Genomic DNA, 18,606 nt, shown 5'->3' on the forward strand with positions numbered 1-18,606 from the left:
GAAACTTATGTCATCTTATATATGACTCATAAAGAGTTGGATTAGTTGCCAATCATGCATGCCAAATATTATGTTGAGTTTTAATTCATGTCGATCCTCCTAAGTAAATGCCTTTTAAAATCAGTGAATGTGTGAGTAATTATTGACTTAGTTAATATTATGTCTGTATTTGATTAGTCGAGAGTGATATAAGTGTGAAGAAAGTCGCTCCGTTCTAAATGTGACACATAATAGGTATGAAAAGGGCCATGATCTTGATCTATTATCATCGATTTTATTCTTCTCAACTCTAAATTTGCTATAAGACTAATGTCAAGATAATGTGTCAATTTTGCCGCATCTTGGTAATTTTTTCTCCCACGGGTGTTTTCTTGGAGGAGATAAACAAATTTTCCCCTTATTCCCTCTTTTCTATTCTTGTAACATTCAGTACATCGTTGTCAGAGTACAAGAATAATATTTGCTAACCATAAGCAAATTATACACTTTTTAAACACTAGCAAAAGGGCGCACACATGTGTTATAAAAATGGGAAGAAAAAACTAATATGAATTGCTTGTTTAGGGGAATAAACAAAATTATATATATACCGGAGATTTATGGAGTACGATGGGACTTGTGTTGGCCTTTTCAAATTGCATTTTTTTCCATTATTTAGCAGTAGACCTGTCAAAATGGGTCATAAATTCATTTCTTAACATATATATTAGTAATTGATCATAAATGGGTTAGTTATATTTAGTAAATGGGTATAAGTCTAATATGGGTGTTAAATGGGTCGTAAATGAGTTTACAACTGATTTGAACTCAACTCATTTCTCTCGCCCTCACTCAATCTTGCGCTCGCTCGCTCGCTCACTCCGCACTCTCATTTCAGTTTGAGTATGAATTTTCCTAGATTTAGTTAATATGGAAGTATTTTAGCAATATGGGTCTAATTGGGTATGGGTCGGGTCAGGTCGGGTCGGGTATGAATCAACAATATTACATTACGCATAAATGAGTCATAAACGGGTTAATGGGTCAATTTGGGTCAGACCATTTATGATCCGACCCACCCATTTGACAGATCTATTGAGTAGTTAGTCATTTTGAACAAAAATTTAAGGTTCAAAGATTGTTTGAAGTTGCCTTGCAATGTATAGAGATAATTAAATAAATTATTGTAAGCTCTCTTTGGAAAATAAAATTTTAGGTGATATAGTCATAATCGATAAAAGGAAAAAATGACGAATAAAGTCCGTTCAAAATAAGGTTGAATTCCCATTGGCCCTGTGATAAAGGTATAACCTATTGTTATTGAGAACATGAGTACGTTCAATGCTAGCATCTTAAAGGGGGTTACGATGACGAACTCGTCAATCTCAGATCTTCAACTTGTCGGCGGTGGGAAGTAATTACAACTGAATTTGAACATTCCGTGATCGTGTGGGACCTCATAGTAATGCCTATAGGGTGTCGCTAGCACCTCCCAACTCTTGAATTAATGGGTGAGAGAGAGAACTTGTGGTGGGATAAGTGAGTTTTTAACCGTTCTCTCTTATAATTAATTGGGATTGAAGATGAAATTATGAAGAAACTAACCTTAAGACGAAACCAAAAATGATACTTCTGAGTCTCGAGGATATCAGATAGTTGACATGGCAGGTACACGGCCCAAGTTAATGAAGAGAAGCTCGGACGTGATATAAGCCGCCATTTTCATAAAAGACACTTTATAATTACGTTGAAACATTTTTATAATCAGACAAAATCATTCGTACAATCTCCATAAATATGATCATACGATGGGAGTCGCAAACCAGCTGAAATCAATCAAGGCCAACCAGATGGATTCAGTAGTTTTGCGGATCCACTTCATAATTTGTCCAGGCCCACGTTCAGAAGATTTGGATCCGAGCCCATCGGCCCAAATCATCTGCATAAACCTCGGAAAAACCTCGAATGACCGAGGAACGGCAAACTGAAGCAACGTAACAGCTAGCACGCACGGTCTGGAACTGAAGCTCGCTGCAATGTCGAAGATCGAGACCTTCGACGACTTCGTGAAAGTTCACGGCCTGCTGCTGACAGCTTCCGGGTTGCCACGGCCGCTGCACGAGCAGCTTTTCAAGAAGCTGTCGACCGACACCTTCGACGGCGGCGCGTGCTTCCAAATCGAGCCGTGCGAGGATGGGCGTCAGAGGAGGCTCGTCCTCACTTCGGGCTTCGTGGGGAAAGAGTCCGACGTCTTCCTTGTCGACCATGCTTGGACTTTCCGGCTCTCCGATGCGTACAAGCAGGTTCTTGATTTTCTGTTTCGACCCATGTTCTGTTTACTTTTCTGTAATGGTGGAAATGGGCATCGGATTTTTTAAGTGTATGTAATGGCAAAGCTAGTGTTTTGACTGTTGAATTGTGACTGGAGAATATAAGTTGAGTGTCGTGAAAGGTTTATAAGATTTCTGAAAATTGGAGTTGGTATGATTTCGCGACATTCCTTTGTATATAGTAATAGTGTTGGTGTACAATAGAGAATTATTTCCTAGGGTGATATGTTCCTTTTGCCTATAATGTGCAGAATAAGTTAATCCATGAACATCTTTTTTTGAATAGTAAAATTGTAAATCCCACTGGGTTTTCTTACTCTAAAACTTTGATGTTGCATTTATTACAGCTTCAGGAAGTTCCGGGGTTGGCTCAGAGGATGGCTGTTTTAATGTGTGTCGATGGCGATCTGAATGTAGATGAAGAAGCTGAAGGGAGAACTTCAATAGAGGACACTGGCAGCATGTGCATTGAGGATATACTGGAACATGAACTGTGTAAAGCAAAAGAGAACAAGGACACTGTCAGATGGTTGGAGCTCGATGAGCTCGATATTGATGATGACACGCTCTTATCTCTCGATTTATCTGCTAAATTTCCGGTTGGTGTTAACTACCTTCATCCTGAATTAAATTATACTAGTGTAGTTGGAACCTTTGAGAATTACTAGTTCATGCATGATTATTATGTTGTACAATCTCATCTTCCATAACTATGGTTGAAAAACTCTTATCATTTGTTATTTATAGACTAAAAATTAACATTACCGAGTTTCGTGGACTATATGCACAAGCAACCATCATTTCCTTACAACGTACTTGCTCTGGAGATTATCTCCGGTACCATCTTTGAGCTTTTTGTGATGAGATGAATTTATGGTTTACATGCTCATTTTTTCTTGCGTTAGGATTTACTTGCTCTTAGCCTGTGTGGAAACAGGCTCGAGAGTGCAGATATCATTTTTCAGGAAGTTACCAAATTCAAGCATCTAAAAGCTCTGTGGCTCAACAATAATCCAGTTGTAGAGAAATGGTATGTGCATTTGCGCCCAATTAACTTAGAGCAGGCTTTTAGAGGAGCGAAAGTTGAACGGTTTTACCTTCAGTGATGGCTGTCTGGCAGATAAAATTCTTCAGGCTTGTCCCGGGCTTGAAATCCTTAATTCATCTTTTACCCATAATTTTGGAGAATGGGCATTGGGATTTTGTGGAGAAGTCTATGGGAAGGATAACCCAGGCCAGCACTGTGGAAGTGACCATAAGTTGCATGAAGTGACGTCTCTCGATATTTCTAACAGAGGCATTCACAATCTTGCTAATAAGGTCCGTGCCTCAATTAGCTTACTGTTCTTGGTGACTTATTCGTGTTATTATTTTTCATACGTTTTACCCTTTCTGCAGGCATTTTCACCTGCTATGATGCCATCTCTTTCATATCTGAACCTTCGGGGAAATTCACTTCGAGAGAATTCAGCTAGTGAATTGTTGGAAGTCTTAAAGCAGTTTCCTTCCTTAAATGCTCTTGAGGTGATTATTTTGCTTTTGTTGATTAACCCTTCTCAGAACTTACCACAAGGGAACTAGCTGAATGGAGTTTGAAAGTTTTAATATTTCAGTAGAGGTTAATTATTTATGTAGGTGGATATTCCTGGACCTTTCGGTGAAAGCGCAATAGTGATTCTGGAATCACTCCCGAAGCTTTCGTTCCTTAATTGTGTTTCTGCAACCAAAATATTAGAAGCTGGGAAGCATGTGATTGACTCTATCCTTGAACCACGTCTTCCGGAATGGAAACCAGAGGAGCCCCTCGCGGATCGGGTTGTCAATGCAATGTGGCAATATTTAATGACTTATAGACTTGCAGATGAGGAAAAGATCGATGAGACTCCTGCATGGTATGTGTGTTTTTTTTTTATGACCCGCTCTTTACATGAACAATGAACTAGCTTACATATATAAAGTCAAGGTCCTCCTATGCCTAGTACGTCACCATGGGACATGTCCTCCTATGCCTAGTATGTCACAATGAGACATGTCCATATGTCTTTCCTGTTTATCTTTGTAATGTTCACGCTTTCAGTACACTTTTAATTGATTATTGACTTGAAATGTCATGCCGTTCGTTTAATACTGCCTGAAGACATTTGACCATCTGAAACGGCATATCTGTTTCAGCTTTGTTTTTATTCGTTGAACTCTCTAAGAACTTTGTGCAGATATCAATAGCTGACAGGACCAACCATATTATTCTGTGAACCCCATTATTATTCTATGTATTGCCAATTGCTATTCTATGAGTATGGAATAGCATGTGGATCTGCCTATGGAGTACTTCATCAAGGATATCTTTTGTTGTAATATAATGACAGTGCTATCTCTCTGATGGCATAGGTATGTGATGGATGAATTGGGCTCTGCTTTAAGGCACAGTGATGAGCCAAATTTCATGGTGGCCCCATTTCTCTACATGCCTGAGGGAAACCTAGCATCAGCTGTGAGGTCAGCTACAACTATATCCTCTTCAACTTTGCCTTTTTTGGCATCGTTCTGCTGGACAACCTTGTCTTCTATACATGAATGCAATGTTTGATTCCTTTTTTGGGCCAATGAATGTCGTGATTGAATTATTGTCACATTCTGTCCGTAATTTCACAAGTTACGGAACTTGTGTTTTTTTCCTCTAGCTAAACAAACTCGTGTTTTTTGTCATCAATCATTGTTCCAGGTTCGTCCAACCTTTATATTGTCAGTTTAGATGTCCCTTTTTTTTATATAGTGAAACAGTGGCAGAGTCATCTTTATAATGGGTCTGCTCTATTTTTTCCAGCTATTCTCTCTTATGGCCAATCCAGAATGTTCAGCAAGGTGATGAGTGCACCCGTGATTATCTTTATGGGATTGGAGAGGACAAACAGCGATCTGCCAGACTTACTGCTTGGTTTCATGCACCTGAAAATTACTTTATTAAAGTACAAGCATGTTATTTATTGAGTTACAATTTTAAATAGCTGCTTGTAGATTTATCATTAATGCTTGTTTGTTCATCCAGGAATATGAGAAACACCGTAAGGAATTGGAATCCAGAAGTTTTACTCCCCCATCTGTAATGTCTTCGGTGACTAAAAGCCTGATTGAAGGCGACAGAGGTCCTTTACGTGTGTACACTGACATACCTCAAGTTGAAGAATTTCTTAAACGGCCTGAGTTCATCCTCAGTATGTACTGGATTCAAACTGCTTTTAAAACTTGCCCCCATCATTTTTCCTTGCTGTCTTTTAGTTTGACTTGTGTTGTAGTGACTATTATTGTTTGAGGAGCTGTCATTTCTCACTAATTGCTCACATTAACTCAATATGTCTGGTTGAATTAGTGGAGGTTGGTGACACTTATCTAACAAGATGGCAGGACAATTTTGTTTCCTGATTATTTGATGCAGGCTTCATGTTGCTAATATTCCCCATGATTGTGGTCTCTGAGTTTCCATTTTCTTGAAATGCATTTGATTGCTTAGTGATTAGTTAACTCATTTTCGATCTGAGTTACAAGTAGCAGCATTTGCCGATTCTTTTTTCACCATTATGTCTCATTATTTTTTATATTTTCTTTGATTCGCAGCCTCTGACCCAAAGGACGCACATATCATCTGGACGAGTATGCAGATCGATGAAGATACAAAGAAAGCCACTGGAATAACAGATGACCAAATTATTAATCAGTTCCCTTATGAGGCTTGTGTTGTGATGAAACATCATTTGGCTGAGACAGTTCAAAAGGTCAGAAAGATTCAGGTTTCTCCTGTTTGCATCAGCTATGTTTCTAGAATATTATTCATTTTCTCCATCATCCTGCAATTTATGGGTTCTTCCTGAAGCTGAAAATTAGTTGGTGTTACCAAAAATTTAACTCTGATATTTATTTTCCCTTCTACATTCGTCAGGCATATGGATCTCCTGACTGGATACAGTCAACTTATAACTTGGAAGTGCAGTTGGCTCAACTTATTGGTGACTATTACATACGTAAAAAGGATGGGCTTAACAATTTGTGGATTTTAAAGCCTTGGAACATGGCACGGACTATTGACACTACGGTCACTGATAACATATCAGCCATAATCCGTCTCATGGAGACTGGTCCGAAAATATGTCAGAAGTACATCGAGCATCCTGCTTTGTTCCAAGAGAAAAAGTTTGATCTTCGCTATATAGTACTTGTCCGCAGTATGAACCCCTTGGAGATATTCCTTTCTGATGTATTCTGGGTAAGGTTGCATTTCCTGGTCTATTAATAGGATTTACATCAATCAAACTTTCTTAATCCAAGGCTTGTCTCATCTAGATACTCACTGCATCGAACAGTTCTCACTATTTGCTCTGAAATTGTCTCAAATTTTAGGTAAGGTTGGCAAACAACGCATACTCTTTGGAGAAGAACAGCTTTTTTGAGTACGAAACTCACTTTACAGTAATGGTGCGTCTCCTGCAGCATCTTATTCTATATGATTTTCCTAGTTTTTTGGCAGTGGTGTGCTGTTGTGCACGCTTAGAAAGTTCAACCCAGGATTTAGATGAAATGCTCGATTTTATGCAATTTTCTTTCATGAAAAAGGAGTTATCGATGGTTTTATTGGTAGGGAGTCAATATGAATTAGGGATATAGAGTAAGAAAGAATCACTGATTCTCTAATTGTTTCTATATTTTTCAGAATTATCGTGGACGAATCAATCACAAAAACACGCCTGATTTTGTAAGGGAGTTCGAAGTGGAACATAAAGGTAGTCAAGTCTTGGCTTTCATTGCCTGACAAGAAAGTTCCTCTCTTGTGCTCAACTTTAACTGGATTCTCTTAATCGCAGTTAAGTGGCTTGACGTGCACGAGAGGGCAAAAAAGATGATCAGTTCAGTATTTGAGGCGGCTGCATTTGTGCATCCTGAGATGCATAGTCCAATGTCTAGGGCCATATATGGAGCGGATGTCATGCTTGATAGCTCTTTCAAACCCAAGTTGTTAGAGGTATGCAACTAAATTGAGTCTTTCTTTTGTAAATATCTCAGGCCTGCTTCTTTTTCTTTCTACTTTTTATCTGGTTGCCCGGCAGTTGGCAGTGAATTATGAAATCCGCTACAGATGAGAGGACGGACAATACAATTTATGTTCACTCATGACGATACAAAGTCCTCATTGTCACTAATCTTCTGTGACACACATGCTATGTAGGTGACCTACTGTCCTGACTGTACAAGAGCTTGCAAGTATGATATGGTATCTGTCTTTAAAGGTGAAGAATTGAGAGGTTCCAACTTCTTCAATGATGTCTTTGGTTGTCTTTTTTTAAATGAAACCACTCACGTTAGTCCATTGTAATGGTTTTGGCAGAGATGAACGTACTTTTCTATTGTATGGTAGAATTATACAAGGTTTTTGGTGAATTTTCTTTTCTTCAATTGATATTATCTTGGTCTGTCATGTGGTAAAATTAAGGGACGAAAAAACCAGTGTCACATAATTTTATTTCCACAAATATTGTTGTTGTGTTACTTTCCCTGTCGCAATAGCACTTTGTCCCTTTGGCCTTTCCCAAATCAACTGTGAAACGAGTCGCATGGCAAGAGAGAATTAGAGGGCAAGGAAATATTTTCCATAGTTATAAGGATCACGATTTCACTCATTTCGTTATTATAAGTATCACCGTTCGAACTTGTTCGTACTTGTTAATCGGCATTAGAGCTCTCTTTCATTGATTGGCTAATATGCCTGAACGATGATAAGGTTAATAATATTGGTGAACCATCGGAATGCAAAACCAATTTCGTTTCTACAGAGCAAGGTGGAGAAAAAAGAGCAGAAGGAATTATTTTCTTTAGAGATAAGTGTCACGAGCCAAATGGAGGAATGCTCAACCGTTTTGCTGCCTTAACTCTAGTCTCAACTGAGTAAATCTAACTAAAGCGTGGTAATGGGTTAAAGAATATAATAGCAGTATGTGCTGTAGAAAAAGTGTGGTAGAGTTATGGCTTTCAGTGAAGAACATTCTTTTCCTGGGAAATTTACCTTTGAATCGTTATCTTCTTAATTTCTATAATTTTCTTCAAACGAGACAATGGAGTGCGAGTGAATGTACGGTGATGATGATAACGCGGGCCCAGCTCGAACTCAAGCGCGGAGAAGTCCATGCCCAACCAGCACACCAATGATGGTTCAGTATAAGATGGCCCTGAGAGCCTGATTAGGCCCGAGAACGGCTGCATATTTCTAGGAAGACCATGTGAAAATGGACCCGAATCAACAACTTTAATTATGCTCACTTGAACCCTAATCGATTACCTTCTCTAAGCTTTTTTCTCGACGAATTAAGCTTCAAAGAGTCGATCATGACCTGAACCCTGAAACATCTTCACCTTTGATGTGCATTCAACGCATTTAGTCGCCTCTATCCTCTTCAAGGAATTCCAGGGAGTATTATTAGCCTGCCCTTTCTATTACCATTCCCTAAGTAGATCCTGCACTTGCCAGTACGGCAATGCTGAGAGCTGATTTAAGCGCATGGCGGGTACATACGTTTACACAAGAAAAGTATGGATCGCTATCATTGATAGTGCTGATACAGGGTCATTGAAACGATGAACTCGTTACATATAGAAAGATTTGAAGTTTTAGAGCGTGCCAATAACCCTAATGAGTCTAAAGAAAGAGGCAGATATAACAACGTGGTGAGAGCTTGGCTGCATTTGTCAATAGCTTGATTCAACGTGAACACTTTACATCCTCTACATGTCCCAACTTCTAACTCCCTGAAGATCAGTGAATGGACATTGATATGGTGAGTCCTCCCTATCCTCCACATGTCCACACTCCTAACAAGTGAACAGATATGGTCAGTCCTTTCTATCTATATTGCTTGAACAATGATTAGGCCTTCAGGGCCGTGACACCGTAATCAAGATGTTCTAACATCTAGAAGCTATTTGAGCAATGACTAAGCAGATACTGTACAAGTATCATCCTTAATTTGACAGCAAAGCTTATCCGGGTCCTTGCTGCTCTTTTGAAGCTGCTGAACTATGTGGCTCGCTGCTTGTTGCTATCTTCTTTTGCTGTTCATCCAAGGCTCGTTCAAGCTTCAAAAAGTCAAATCATCATCTTAGAAGAAACAATTCATCAATGACAGATACAAAATGTGCAATGCACTACATAATCGCTGATTTATAACCATCAGCATGATGAAGAAAATAAACAAAACAGTACCTTCGCTGCCCGAGTGCTCCACTCTCCTATAATAGCTCTTAGCCTCTCATGTTCTTCAACATACTGTTGTTCAAGAATTAATTGTAGTGAAATGTCATCACAAGCACGAAAGAAAACGACCTAACTGTAGTATAGAAGACAAATGTGTAAGGACTGGCAAAGTAAATTCCAGGTGTCATCCACTCCAACAGTTCCTTTCCTAACCAGCCTAGCAAGTATTAAACACTTGAAAGAGGTTATATTTTCTTAGAAGGATTTTCAATTCACAAGGCAAGTCTATAATCTACTTAGTAAAGGCCTCACAGAGCAGAACTTTAACTGTAACTAGTGGGATATGTGCTAAAAAGTAGGCGAAACAGTTCCTATGAGATGAGGCAGGTCCATCCCCAGCTCAACCATGTGAGACAAAGAATTAAGGGAAATCCGTGTTAAAGGAGAACAATTCTCTTTGATTCCTAGAGAGGGGATGTGGAGTTTACTGAATTTCACTAGTAACTTCTTTTTGTGGGGTAACAACTATTACCTTTTTTTTTAATCTCACCCTTCTCAATTAAGTCAAAAGATTCATCCTGTTTCCACATTTGTTTCTGATATTAAAACAGAATTGGAGTGATTGCTATAGAGTCCATAAAAGTATAAGTCCATATTTCATACCTGATTGTTAGTTGTGCGAACACGCTGGATCTCAGAGTCTCTCTCAGCTATCAAAGACCGAGCAAGCCTAAGCTCTGATTGCATTTGATCCATCTACATTATGCCAAAAATGTCACTCAAACAGAATACTAGATATAATATGTCAACATTGCCCATCATGATCTTGGATTCAACTGACCATGGAAGCACAAATAATATCAAGGGGCAAGGATGAAAAAAATAAAGCCAGAGTCAGGAAGTGCGGAAGAGGGATATTGCAAAGGTTATGAAGGTGGAGATGCAACCCAAGATAGTGTCTTCAATCATGAAACACCTACTGAAACTTCATAAAGAGACCAAGGCATTTGATAGAATTATCAGAATTTAAATCATTATGATAGTTTGAGAGTACAAATTGATCAATGGTATACATCACTGAGTTAAATTGTGAAATAACTAGGAGTTTGATCAAGAGAATTTTTTACATGTATATGGGGGACGAAAATAGTACAACAGAAAACAAAAATCCGAAGATGTAAGGTATCCCCTAGATGTCTCATCCGTTTATAGGCTCACAGCTTCAAGAAATTGAATACATGAATCTAACTTCCTTGTTTATTACAGTGATACCTCTTTTACAAAATGATTATAGCCATATCATCGCAAACTTACTTTTTGTGATAAAGCAATCATGTGGAGAAACCTGTAACAGCTTCCTCCACATGATCATTAATATAAATCACATCAAGACATTAATTTTAGCAATTAAGTTTTTCGTCTTCCAGGTTCCATTCACTAACTTGAATTTGATTGGGCCTAGCCTTAAGAATAATGCAAATGATGGCAGCAGGTTGCACATCTACACCCTGAATTAGGCTGCACTTTCACATTAAAGAAATCATACTCCAATGATAGGACATATTACCTCAGCTGAAAGCGTCCTTAACTCTTGATCACGAGCTGCCAATAGGTGGGCCAGATCAACCTGAAAAGCAATCACTAAAAATCATTATTGCTCATGACCAACTAACGGTCGTTTGGTTATAGGAATATCAGTGTTCAGTAGATACTCGTACAACTTAAACCATCACTCTAATACAGTTGTCTGAAATGCATTCACATCCAGGAACATACATAAAAAATTGTTTTCGTCCTCAGCTACATTGGCTAACTTATCTAAGAAGGGAGGCTGATCATCCGGCTCCATATGAATCACATTGAGATTGGCAGGCTCACCCGCAGAATATGCTATGTAAGAGAGAGTGGTAGAGTATAGAATTGAAATTATTCTTATGGAACAATTTCATCTCTACAAGCACACAGCACACTCAACATTCATATAATCATAATTATCAATTTGTTACTTTCTTTAGACTTAATATTCGACTTGGTAAACCTTCTCAAGAACTTTCGCACTCTGTTTTCAATCATGTAACTGAAGGAGAGCCAAAAGATATTACCTGTGGAGTGCTTCCGTCATTGGATCGCTCATATTTGCTCAAGGATTCTTGCAGTCGAAGAACCTGCAGGACAATCCTACAGTTCGGTTATCTTGATATCTTTAACAACAGTATAGTGGCATATCAAGAGAGAAAGGTCTGGGGGCCTACCACGTATCTCCACATGTCAAATGGTAATTTGTAAATCGCCTCACTATTTCATTATACACACAAAAGTTGAACAAGAAAAGATGTAGTATGAGATAGCCCAGTAGAGTGGAGCATGGGCATTCTGTGTGGGCCCAAGGTCCATGAATCGAATCCGGACGACACTCTCTTTTAGCATTACTTTTCTTTTTTTGCTTTCCTCTTTCTTATTGTCTTTTTTCTTTCAATTCAAATAATGACATTTTTTTACTATACTGCTCTGAGTGAGGATAAAGTCTATCTTTTCCATCATTTTGCTTTTTCCTTTGTTTTCGTCTGTTTGTTTTTTTCAAAGTTAATTACAGACAAATTTACTTTGTTCTATTTTTCCAGCCTATCATTGAATATATCATTGTACTTTGTTATCTTGCCTAACTAATCTACCCATGTGTGCTTTATGATTTTCATTTTATAATTGTTAACATTTTCAACGGTTAATTCTTTCGAAATTTTGTGATACCTATTCAAGTTTGAATAACTCTACATCTGCTATATCTTATCAAGAAAAGGCATTGCTTGGATGTTATTGATGAGTGCTTTTTTTATTCTACGTTTTTTCATTATTTATCTTTCTTGATATTTCTTTGATTTTTAAATTTTTCCAATTTCCTTGGTTGTTTCCATCTTATTACCTATGGATAGATGAACCAAAACAATGCCATTTATTATCATCTTTCAAGAAAAAAATTATTTATCATCTTTCCTGTCAAAATTTAAAGAAAAATATTTTAAATTTAGAAATAGGATTTTTATAAGTCCACAGCCGATGTCAAAGATAAGTTACACATTCATCGGATGGTTAGCATGGGGAACTAATTTGGTTATGAAACTAACTAAAAACACACGTGTCATTTTTTTTCTGGTTTTGTTTTGTCTTCTGCTAGAATTTAATTTTCATATAATAAATATTGATATTGAATTAGTATTCATGTCGAAGGATGGGAAGGCCACCCATACTTTAATGTCAATTACGGCAAGGTTAAATCATATACGGTTGATTGAATTTGTTTGATCCTCAGGCAACAAATATTTGACATTTCATAATGTACTAGATTTAGATTCTTCAAGTATAAATAAATTTGATATATGTTTCGCCAATGTCATTAGATGAATGAAATTTCATTAAGTTCTGCAGCATCCCACTGGCAATTTCTAGTATATATAGAACACTCTAAGAAGTGATCTGCCAATAATTGAAACAGAAAGAGCTCATAGACATCTTGCCACGAGGATCAACAAGTGCTAACCAAAATCATAAACACCCATTAAGTTTTAAAAAAGAGAAACACCAACCTCCTCACTTAGAAAATGGAGGTTCTCACGTTGATACTGCAATAAAGCCATTTGCTGATCAGAAAGCCGTCCACCATCATGGTATCTGCAGCACATATTATCACAACAACGTATCATGAAATCCATTAAAGCATCAACCAGTATTCGTGGAAATACTGTCTGTTAGATCAAAATATATTTTCAGCCCATCAAAACTGCTCCAACAACATTGAACTATAAGGACCCAAATCGCAAGGCCAGAAGAGGTATATCACATGACTCTCATGATTTAAGAAATAAAAGTAGACCTATCGAATTTCAGGCTTCAGAAAGAATAACAACCTTACGCTTTCCAAAGGACTTGACTGTTGAAGTGGAGAGTACAGTGACTTTAAAACATCAGGATGAGAATTTAAGGTATTGTAACGGTGGACATATCCTGCATGCACCAACAAATAGAAAATTCGAAGATGATATATTAATGATACACAATTGTTTAACTCTCACGATATCAAGAGAAGAATACCCAATATAAACATGCTCACATGAGCTCCTATCTTGATCATGGCACAACGAAGAAAATTAAAGTACAACAACAGACTGTATTGATGCAAGACAAGCGCATATCAAGAGGTTCTTAGAAGTTTGACGTTTATTACGATGCATGTCTACTCACCAATATATACACTCATAAAAGACCCAGCACATATCGCTTCTATGACCATGATAATCCTGCATGTTCATTAAAAACGAATTTATTACGCATAGAAATGAGCAAAAATTTTCGATCACAAAAAAGTTACGCAAAAATGAGACTACTAAAACCAGAGTTAAATTTTATGCGCTCAATCCTAGAGGGTACAAAAATCTAGAAGCTAAATTAATGGGGTAAAAAAAACAAACACAAACAAACAAAAAGAATAAGAAGCAAAAGAGGAAAAAGTCTGTTGTTAGACTGATAAAGAAAGGAAAATAAGTCAGCTAAAGCAGTAAATCCAAGCAACATTCAGCAATCAGTTTCATGCAAAAGAACATAGAGCAAGTCTAACAAACAGATTCCTCGACTCATCAAATGTTTGACCTCTCCTCAAGAACTTCATTGTGTTATCTAAAACCCAAGTAAACATTCAGCAACCGGTTCTCGGGAAACAAAAAAGGATAATTTCAGATGACATGCATGGTTCTTGATTTGTAAAATATCATTCTGCTTGATAGGTTTCTCTTATGCTTTCATTAAACAAAGATAAAACTAAGGTTAATCATCCATTTTGCATAATCTGCAACAGAAAATTTCTATTCTAGAACTTCTCCATGCTATATACGCTACATACATACCAATGCCATTCGTCCAGAAGAACCATTGATATAGGTGGGTGGGTATCATACCTCAGCATCACAGGTATGGAGAGAAAACTGACGTAGGAATTCCAGACAATGACAAGTAGCATAGCAGCGGTTCCTAGCATCCAAAAGAAACTCAAGTCAGTAGCAGTAGCATCATAGTCAACTTACTTTTTTATACAAATCCCTCTTAAGTTTTGCCTCTGATAGAAAAGATAATAGAACATTATAACAATATTTCCTCTGGCATAAATAACAAAAGGTACTCATAAATTAAGGAAAACCTCCACCGTTTGCCCATAGCATTGGCACACGACTACAATATCTAACAAGCAAAACCAGCACTATATGGTTATACTAGTTATCTAGTCATGAAGACCTAATATGTTTCCACAAAGACTACTCCATGTCCACATTAGAATTATCTTTGAGTTATATCCAAGAATATTTTCCTATGTAGCTATTGCTCCCAATCTTCTGCATATGCATTTACAAAGATCGAGAAGCCTCTTATTCCACCATACAAGTCACAATGAAAAGAAGAGATTGCTTATATGCAGGGAAATTTAAGAGCAAAGATATGAAATATTTTCAAGTGTGTCAGATATCTCATTTGTCTGTAAGTCATGGACTAAAGAAGACTCAAATTACGAGGAACTATTAAGCTTTCAAAGTTTAGGACCATGATGATTTATATCATGTATGGTAGTCAACATAAACAAATGGATTAATAAATGAGAAAAACATAAAAGTTGCCGCCGGTATTAATAAGCATCATCTTATTTATCCAAATGAGAAAATCAAGAAATTGAAACCACATACCATATGCTGTGAATGCAAAAGGTAGACGGACAATATGCTTCAACTTCTGGCTGAAACTGTAGTAACCCTATCCAAAGAGGAAATCTTACGGTAAACAAATAGTTACAAAACCACACATATCTAATTAGAAGGCAGCAAATGATTATAGCAATGCCACCTCCCTATTTCACTCCATAAGATTGTTGCAGAAATGGGAGCACAGATTACCTGCAGTCGTATTTTTTGCACTTGGTAGACTAGATACTGTTGAAAGATTCCTGAATAAATGACACATTATATGAAAAAAGAATCAACATTTAACAAGATCTTTGTATAGCAAACAAATGTGAGCTGTCTAATAGCACCAACAAAGAAAAAAATGCATAATGGGGCCAATTTTGGAGGGAGAAAGAGGTTTGGGAAGTGGTATATAAGCACAAGAAGCAAATGCAGAATTTAGAAATGTATTTTGGCAACACAAAATGGTATTGCTACTTTAGAAACATATATCACAGAAGTTACCAAGTGACGTCCAAACAAGTGCTGCAACATCATCAAATTTACAGGCTTTACACACATATCTCTCAGCGCACTAGCACAGGATGGCATCCAAAGTATGTCCCCCTCCTCTGAATCCAACAAATTTCAGGTTCATGTAGCAAAGTCAAAGAACATTTGCTTGATCTACTCTGTTATACTGTATAAGCAGAAATTTTATATCTTAAAGTGATTGGGTGATGAATGGTAATGAGATGATGTGGCCTTTTGAGAGTTTTTCGATGACTTTTGTATTTTCTCCAAACAAACTTTTTTTCCTCTATATTTATTCATATTCATTCTTGCCCAACCCTAAAACTACTATTTGTTTGCAATCTTTTATTATAAATAAATGGATGGAATAGTGAAGATAAGTACAAGGTTGATGCTCTCTTGAGGACTTTTAGTGATTTTTAATTTTCTTCCAAAATTCACATTTTTTTTTATTTACACTTTATTTTTTATCCTCACGTTTGACTTAAAATTATTATTTTATCTGACCTTATGTAGTATTTAGAACAGTGCATCATGAATAAACATTCAATTGATTAAGTGTGCATGATCATTGATTAATATAAGTGAAATCAAAGTCTTGACGTGGTTATTGCAATTTTAAGATTGGATAAAAATTATCAATCTCATTCACGAAAGCAAATTCCACTATAATACACAAGTATAAAAATGATTTTTGCATATCTCGTGATATTTTGTAGTTCTGTTAATTTAAGTTCTTCATGTATTTCTTTTTCTTCTTTTGAAACAAATATAAACACAAAAGGTATTAATAAGTAAAATTTCAATTGGTCGTGCATGGCTTCGATTCTAGTTTTTTGGAGAAAGGAAATTTGATTAACCACTAACAACTTTCCATATGCCAATCAGGGAAAGTACAGGATCAATATATAGCACTTGTAATGTATTGTATCATCTTAAATTCAGTAAGAATAATCTTCCAAATGGCTGTGGGCAGAAAATGTTTTGTGGCCAGCATATTTATAGTTATTTTCCATAACTGCAAAGTGAGATACATCATACTCTAGCTATAATATTCAAGGCATAAACCAAATCTTATTATGAAAAAGACCCCACTAGCTGATTCAACTACAACTGTTGCCTGAAATAATAATAACAGCAATCAAACATTTCTCGCTAGATGTGTTTAGCTATATGAATTCTCCCATTTTCTTGTCATACGTTTAATAGCTTGCAGATATTCAAGGTCCTTCCAAAAAGTTTTCACCCATTAATTCTCGGGTCTTCTCCCACTCTTCTATCAGCAAGTCAAAGTTCCTACCAGAGCATTTCAAGGCCCTCATGTCACTTGCTCAAACTATTCCACACAAAATTTCTTCCATGTCATGAGAAAAGGGGACCTCTCCCATAATTCAATTCCAGTTTTATCATCTTTAATATGCACACTTCTGTTGCATTCTGCATGCTAAAGAAATCAAATGTGTTTGTCCAGTTCATCCTTAGGATCTCCAACCTTTTTGTAAAGAGAAGCCACTGTACCGGAATTGACCATTCTTTGCTTCTTCATTTCCAATTCTTACAGTTCAAACAGCTTTATTTACTAGAATTGCACTCCATAGACTGTCTTTGACCACTTAGATTAGATAACTTAGACTCCATGGCTACCCTGGATAATTCCATCTTCCCCTCACTTTTTCTCTATACTTATCCACAATCACTAGACCATTCACAAAAGCATACATCAGGAAAGAACATGTGTATATACCCGAATCTAGTCACACTATTGCATGGAGAAAGAGGAAAAATAACAGGAAGTTCAGCGTAAGTGCTAGAACCCCACAAAAATACATTAAAAACTCTCTTTTCGCAAAGGGTAAGGATCAATGCAAGTACCTGTGACTATCATTAAGGCGACATTACAACTGCAAAGCAAAGGCGGGATCAGCGAATCTATAGCTTCGAAGATCCATGGGGCTGCAATAGCCAGAACAGCATAACCGACCTAAAAAAACAAACATTCAGCGACCAATTCGCAACAAAACCACATGAACATCCACGCATTTCACAACTCTCGCTTAATCATCTGCAATGTACTTGCCAACAAGAAACAGTACGCAATGCTGCCGTAAATCCGCGTGCGCTTCCGGTGACCGAACAAAGGCGCTTCGTGCAGTATATCCAGGAACCTGCAAGACCCAGAATCACGCATCAACACTAAATGCTTTCTCGGTAGAAAGAAGTTCCGGTTCGGAACAATTTCAAGCCAAAACTAGCTAATCGACCCTCAAATTCCCGAGTCAATCGAAGTCACCCGTCACCCGAAGCAACCCATCGAAACCCAGAAGACAAAATCCAAAATTTCAGCTCGCCGTCCATACTCACAGCGCGTTGTCTTCCGGGGACGATGCCGCCGCCGAGGAGTGTCGCTCCGTGGCCATCCTCGTCGACTAGATCCTCGCCACCCCGCTCCCGGAGGGCCGCGTCGATGATCTCCAAAAGAAGAAGGAGAAGGAGAAGGAGAAGAAGAGTGGGTGCGCAGTGAAATTCATTCGCATTCGCACGGGCTGCGAATTCGCATCCGAGCTGACGAGAAATTTCGCGCGATGGGACTGCGAAAATGAAAGTCTTTCCGATCGTTTTCTTCTAGCGTGACACTCAAATGAAAGGGAGAGAGACAGAGAGAGAGAGAGAGAGAGAGTTATTTTCTTTTCTTGCCCGTTTTTGTCTGCCATTTTCGGCATCTTTCATAGCTTGAAGCTTTGGAAAACGGCCCAATGATACGTTTCCTTCTTGCAGGCCTGACTTAATCTATCGTCCTTCGTCAAGCCCATGATCTTGCTCGCAGGCCGAA

General features: G+C 37.6%; 2 protein-coding genes across 6 annotated transcripts; one reads left to right on the forward strand and one right to left on the reverse strand.

Moving 5' to 3' along the window:
• The first annotated feature begins 1,962 nt into the window (after nt 1-1,962).
• On the forward strand, nt 1,963-7,751 carry LOC115688199 (uncharacterized). Of its 3 annotated transcripts, none has more exons than XM_030613971.2 (15): nt 1,963-2,282; nt 2,657-2,908; nt 3,215-3,339; nt 3,413-3,629; nt 3,708-3,833; nt 3,945-4,201; nt 4,698-4,805; nt 5,134-5,275; nt 5,356-5,521; nt 5,922-6,079; nt 6,244-6,567; nt 6,702-6,776; nt 7,012-7,081; nt 7,163-7,320; nt 7,525-7,751. In XM_030613971.2, exons 1-15 carry the CDS (start codon nt 2,016-2,018, stop codon nt 7,669-7,671), a joined length of 2,592 nt encoding a protein of 863 aa, XP_030469831.1. In that variant the 5' UTR covers nt 1,963-2,015; the 3' UTR covers nt 7,672-7,751. The 3 variants fall into 3 exon arrangements, with proteins under 3 accessions (XP_030469831.1, XP_056166436.1, XP_056166437.1); XM_056310461.1 differs by having other exon boundaries at nt 7,406-7,545; XM_056310462.1 differs by lacking the exon at nt 1,963-2,282 and having other exon boundaries at nt 2,663-2,908; nt 3,247-3,339.
• A 1,254-nt stretch (nt 7,752-9,005) lies between these two features.
• On the reverse strand, nt 9,006-18,606 carry LOC115688175 (protein FIP1-like). 3 transcript variants are annotated; one of them, XM_056310649.1, is made up of 15 exons: nt 18,138-18,606; nt 17,854-17,941; nt 17,649-17,757; nt 15,474-15,523; nt 15,267-15,333; nt 14,490-14,562; nt 13,780-13,835; nt 13,446-13,542; nt 13,125-13,221; nt 11,646-11,708; nt 11,111-11,170; nt 10,207-10,299; nt 9,553-9,615; nt 9,301-9,425; nt 9,006-9,161 (listed from the first exon to the last, which is right to left on the reverse strand). In XM_056310649.1, exons 1-14 carry the CDS (start codon nt 18,191-18,193, stop codon nt 9,330-9,332), a joined length of 1,068 nt encoding a protein of 355 aa, XP_056166624.1. In that variant the 5' UTR covers nt 18,194-18,606; the 3' UTR covers nt 9,006-9,161; nt 9,301-9,329. The 3 variants fall into 3 exon arrangements, with proteins under 3 accessions (XP_056166624.1, XP_030469803.1, XP_056166623.1); XM_030613943.2 differs by having other exon boundaries at nt 9,006-9,425; nt 13,125-13,209; nt 18,138-18,603; XM_056310648.1 differs by having other exon boundaries at nt 9,006-9,425; nt 18,138-18,603.

The sequence above is a fragment of the Syzygium oleosum genome, unplaced genomic scaffold (genome assembly GCF_021117445.2).
Source record: "Syzygium oleosum isolate NSW1041296 unplaced genomic scaffold, Sole_v2.1 Sole_v2.04, whole genome shotgun sequence".
Lineage (NCBI taxonomy): Eukaryota > Viridiplantae > Streptophyta > Magnoliopsida > Myrtales > Myrtaceae > Syzygium > Syzygium oleosum.

Bases quoted from the DNA above. Each gene is read 5' to 3' on its own strand.
- LOC115688199 (XM_030613971.2), top strand. From the start codon at position 2,016: ATGTCGAAGATCGAGACCTTCGACGACTTCGTGAAAGTTCACGGCCTG. The intron at 5,276-5,355 runs GTACAAGCATGT...TTGTTCATCCAG, and splicing joins CTGAAAATTACTTTATTAAA to GAATATGAGAAACACCGTAA. The intron at 7,082-7,162 runs GTAGTCAAGTCT...TCTTAATCGCAG, and splicing joins GTTCGAAGTGGAACATAAAG to TTAAGTGGCTTGACGTGCAC.
- LOC115688175 (XM_056310649.1), bottom strand. From the start codon at position 18,193: ATGGCCACGGAGCGACACTCCTCGGCGGCGGCATCGTCCCCGGAAGAC. The intron at 17,942-18,137 runs GTGAGTATGGAC...TGGGTCTTGCAG, and splicing joins TCCCCGGAAGACAACGCGCT to GTTCCTGGATATACTGCACG. The intron at 15,524-17,648 runs GTACTTGCATTG...TCATTTATTCAG, and splicing joins CGCCTTAATGATAGTCACAG to GAATCTTTCAACAGTATCTA.